Genomic DNA, 4,772 nt, shown 5'->3' on the forward strand with positions numbered 1-4,772 from the left:
GCAAAATTATTTACAACTATGGAGAATCATGGCTTTTACCCAGCTCTAGTAAAGCAGAATTTATGTAACAGATTCTTGAGTTCACCCCCAGTTTTTTGGATTCAGTAGATTTGGTCCAACACCTACAAATTTGCAGTGGTTTAAGCAATGGATTTAAGCAATGATTTAAACAACGGCTATGGTGCTATTATTAAATGGACATTTCAAAAAAGATAATGTAGGGGCAGCTGGGTGGCTCAGTTGGTTAAGTGACTGACTCTTGATTTTGGCTCAGATCATGATCTCAGGGTCCTGGGATGGAGCCCTGCATCAGGGCGGGCTCTGCACTCAGCCAGGAGTCTGCTTGTTCCTCTCGCTCTCCCTCTGCCCCATCCCCCCCATGGAGGATGTAGCAACATGGAAACAACATGTAGCAACATGGAAAAACATTGTAATTGCTTAAAGGATGTAAAAATCTATGTTCATTCAGAACCAACCAATACGTGGGTTTGAGATTTTATGAATTCTTCAGAAAAAACAAACAGCTGATAGCAGTGGTTTCTGCCCTTCCCGTAAAGGCTTCTAATCAGCGGAGTAAATAGTTACTGGATTTTAGCAAAATAGTTTAATTTGTCAGGAGACAAGAGGACAAGACACAATACAGAACCATGCCATTAATCTATCATAAAAACACAGAGACGACAGCAACTACTACCAGAAATCGAGAATGCAGAAATGTTGGCATCATGACAATTTAGTGTGCAGATATTATAGTCACACACATATAAGACCATGTGGCTCTCCCAGAACCATCAAAAAAATTAAAGAACTTTGACTTTACCGTTCATTGGTGTTGCTAGATTAAAAGGTTTAGGTATCCTTTTTAATCCCTAAGCACCTTTAGCTGAACTACATTCTCTGGCACTACAGATAAGATGAATCAAGAAGTTTGCTAATTTAAAAAAAAAAAATCTCAGAGCAGGGAGGAGCAGAGGGAGAGAGAGAATCTCAAGCAGACTCCACACCCATCATGAGCCCGACATGGGGCTCCATTTCACAACCCGGAGATCGTGACCTGAGCTGAAACCAAGAGTCGGACGCCTAACCAACTGAGCCACCCAGGCACCCCAAGAAGTTTGCTAATTTATAAAATAGTGATTTTTTAGTAGTATCCTGTTTGGAGCCCAATCTTAATAGTTAATCTCGGATAATTCAAGCATTTAATAGATGAGTACCTTTTCCCCGTGCCTCGCCTTTTTCCTGGGAATCTGTGTAACACTCCTATGTCCCACTGAAGTGGGAAGTGGTGAATGCTAGAATCGTTACCAGGTTGAGTTAAACCAGCTGTGACTTAAAGATTCAAGCCAAAGTAGATCTTCTCTGTTTTCAGATAACTACCTCTAGTTCCTACTTTGTGGAGAGTAAACCTAGCCATGAAACACGGAGCACAGAAATAGCTTTCTTTTCAGAACTGACAAAAAGAAATAATTTACTCTAGTAACTCAATGACTTGTGATATCTAGAAACATAATGCAAACTCTTAGCCATGATCTGGCCAACACAATCAGGGCTAAGGGTAAACTCCCACCGAAAGCACTATTTACACCTGAGCTAGGCTGTAGGAATTTGGATATTAAAAACCTACTCCTTCATCCCATACCAGCACAATGCTATACACAGTTGGTCCAGGAACTGACTTTCGAGCAATATTGGACTGGTTAGACCAGGACATAACCCTAGGCCTTTTAGGGATCTTTTAAAAGAACGAAGCCACACTAAACCTAAAAACAGCAATAAATATAAATATACAGAGAGATAAAAAGCTTCTTTGGTGCAAACTTTATAGCAGCTCTACCATGCTTCTGGTTTCTTTTGGGCAGAGAATGCCCCTGCATTGTTTTGTAGAGTATTAAACTCATATTCTGAGTATACGGAATTTTCTTCCGGGAACAAGGCTTTCTCCCCCATATAGTCCCAGCGTCAGAGCCATTTTCAGCTCAACTCAGGTGAAATTTTAATTCTAGAGAGGCCCACATCCTTCTGACCTGGGTGGACCTGGTGGTGTGGCCCCAGCAATGGCTATTCTTAATCTGGGGCAAGCCCAAAGAACTGGACTGTTTCCTAAACGGGTGGAGGGCTGGAAGGATGTGTTGGAGTCAGGTCCAGGGGACCAGTGTAGCTCAAACTCCTGAGAACCCACAAGATCAGCGCTCAAGCAGTTCTGGATCTTCTATCTCTCCCTGGCTTCCCTGAGCCTCAGACCAAGTTGAACAAATTTGTCTCCCATTGTTGTCCTCTCACCTTCTCCTATACGACTAGTCCTTGAGCCCAGGACACATTCCTGAGTTGGGGTCAGTACTTACCTGGCTTCTGGATGACTGAAAACTTCACGAGTAACAGGACAATGTCAAACGTGTGAAGATGATCATTCTCCAAGAGCAATATTCTGAAAATAGTGATGGTACAATTTTGGAGGAGTGGGTTTCTATCACCGAGGGAGTCAAGATGGATGATCCTTCTCACAGTTATATACAAAAGATCCTGTGGCACTAGGAGAAAACCTCCCAAGCCAGCACTTCTTTACAGAAGCTGGAGCAGATGAAAAGCATCACCATAAACACACTGAAGAAATCCCATTGTTGTGATTAACCTCACCTGCACTTCACCCCGTCTCTCACCTCACCTGTACCTCTCACCTCAGATTAAAAAGCTCTTTCACACATGGTATTCATTTGATCCCATGACAATTAAGAAACATCATGCTGGGATAAATGCCAAGTTATCCTGTTACTGCAGAGAAAACACTATCTCTAGAAGGTTCCCACTTTAGCCACAAAGAAAGCCCTTTCTGGATTAAGTCCTATTGTGCATCCCCTCTCCCTGCCCATCCAGGCTTTTCCATATGCATCTTTTTATACATAACCTATTCGGCCAAATCTTAAATTCTTGGATTCATCATAATGTGCTATGCTCTTGCCCTCCTTGCAAGCAGCCTTCCTGGTGCCACAGACATTAGTGAACCCTTCACCACAGAAATTTATTCATCCTCTCCCAGGGTCCTCCATTGTCTAACCCAGTGCTATCCGATAGAACATAAATGAGGAAGCCACGTTTGTAATTTAAAAGTTTCTAGTAGCCACATTTTTTATGAGTAAAAAGGAATAAGTGAAATTAACTTTTAATGTGGTTAAAACGTACATAAAATTCACATTTTAACCATTTTTAAGTGTACAATTCAGAGGCATTTAGTGTATTTACGATGCTATGCAAACATCACCATTATCCATTTCCAGAACATTTTCATTATCCCAAACAGAAATTCTATAACCATTAAATAGTAACTCCCCAATTCCTCTGGCCCCAGGTAACCTTTATTCTTCTTTCTGTCTCTATGAATTCTAGGTGCCTCATATAAGTGGACTCAAACAATGTTTGTCCTTTTGCCACTGGCTTTTTTCATTTATTTCACTTTTGAGGTTCATCTATGTTGTAGCATGTATCAAATTTTCATTCCTTTTTTTTTTTAAGATTTTATTTATTTATTTGAGACAGAGAGCATGAGAGGGAGGAGGGTCAGAGGGAGAAGCAGACTCCCTGCCGAGCAGGGAGCCCGATGCGGGACTCGATCCCGGGACTCCAGGATCATGACCTGAGCCGAAGGCAGTCGCCCAACCAACTGAGCCACCCAGGCGCCCCATTTTCATTCCTTTTTAAGAGGCGGTCTTGCTGCGGCCACAGCTCTTCTAGCCGCCTGACAATGTCGTCTCATTTAGTACAGCAGCCGCCGCCCCCGCACAACAACAACAACAACAACTGCGAGGAAGGTGAACAGCCTTTGCGCCCGCCAGCCGGCCTCAACAATTCCTGGGTGGAGCTACCCATGAACAGCAGCAATGGCAATGATAACGGCAATGGGAAAAATGGGGGGCTAGAACATGTACCTTCCTCATCCTCTATCCACAATGGAGACATGGAGAAGATTCTTTTGGATGCACAACATGAATCAGGACAGAGTAGTTCAAGAGCCAGCTCTCACTGTGACAGCCCTTCCCCACAAGAAGATGGGCAGATTATGTTTGATGTGGAGATGCACACCAGCAAGGACCATAGCTCTCAGTCAGAAGAAGAAGTTCCAGAAGGAGAGAAAGAAGTCGATGCTTCAAAGAAAAGCGTCAACTGGGTGTCCGACTGGTCCAGTAGACCTGAAAACATTCCACCTAAGGAGTTCCACTTCAGACACCCCAAACGCTCCGTCTCTTTAAGCATGAGGAAAAGTGGGGCCATGAAGAAAGGGGGTATTTTCTCTGCAGAATTCCTTAAGGTGTTCATTCCGTCTCTCTTCCTCTCTCATGTTTTGGCTTTGGGCCTAGGCATCTACATTGGGAAGCAACTGAGCACACCTTCTGCCAGCACCTACTGAAGGGAAGAACAGCCCCAGAGAAGCGGAGAAGCGTGTGACCTGTGAAGTGGTGTATTGTCACAGTAGTTTATTTGAACTTGAGACCATTGTAAGCGTGACCCAGCCTACCACCCTATTTTCACATATCCAAGTTCCAGTAACTCTCAAACCCAATATTTTATTCAAACTCTGTTGAGGCATTTTACTAACCTCATTCCCTTTTTGGCCTGTAAGACACTTTAGAATTTCCTAACAGAGTTTACTGTTATTTAGAAATTTGCAAGGGCTTCTTTTCCGCAAATGCCACCAGCAGATTATAATTTTGTCAACAATGCTATCGTCTCCTTTTAGTGCCACCAGACTTAGACCTGCATCATTCATGGTATAAATTTTA

General features: G+C 43.0%; 1 protein-coding gene across 1 annotated transcript; it reads left to right on the forward strand.

Moving 5' to 3' along the window:
- Nucleotides 1-3,721: 3,721 nt before the first annotated feature.
- On the forward strand, nucleotides 3,722-4,721 carry LOC102742246 (BCL2/adenovirus E1B 19 kDa protein-interacting protein 3-like). Its single transcript, XM_006729055.2, has one exon. The coding sequence runs from the start codon at nucleotides 3,737-3,739 to the stop codon at nucleotides 4,397-4,399; it is 663 nt and encodes a 220-aa protein (XP_006729118.2). The 5' UTR covers nucleotides 3,722-3,736; the 3' UTR covers nucleotides 4,400-4,721.
- The last annotated feature ends 51 nt before the right edge of the window (nucleotides 4,722-4,772 follow it).

Source organism: Leptonychotes weddellii, unplaced genomic scaffold (genome assembly GCF_054177405.1).
Source record: "Leptonychotes weddellii isolate Sample4059 unplaced genomic scaffold, ASM5417740v2 HiC_scaffold_15606, whole genome shotgun sequence".
In the NCBI taxonomy this organism is placed as follows: domain Eukaryota; kingdom Metazoa; phylum Chordata; class Mammalia; order Carnivora; family Phocidae; genus Leptonychotes; species Leptonychotes weddellii.

Excerpts from the sequence above, each read along its gene's own strand:
- LOC102742246 (XM_006729055.2), top strand. The coding sequence starts at position 3,737 with ATGTCGTCTCATTTAGTACAGCAGCCGCCGCCCCCGCACAACAACAAC.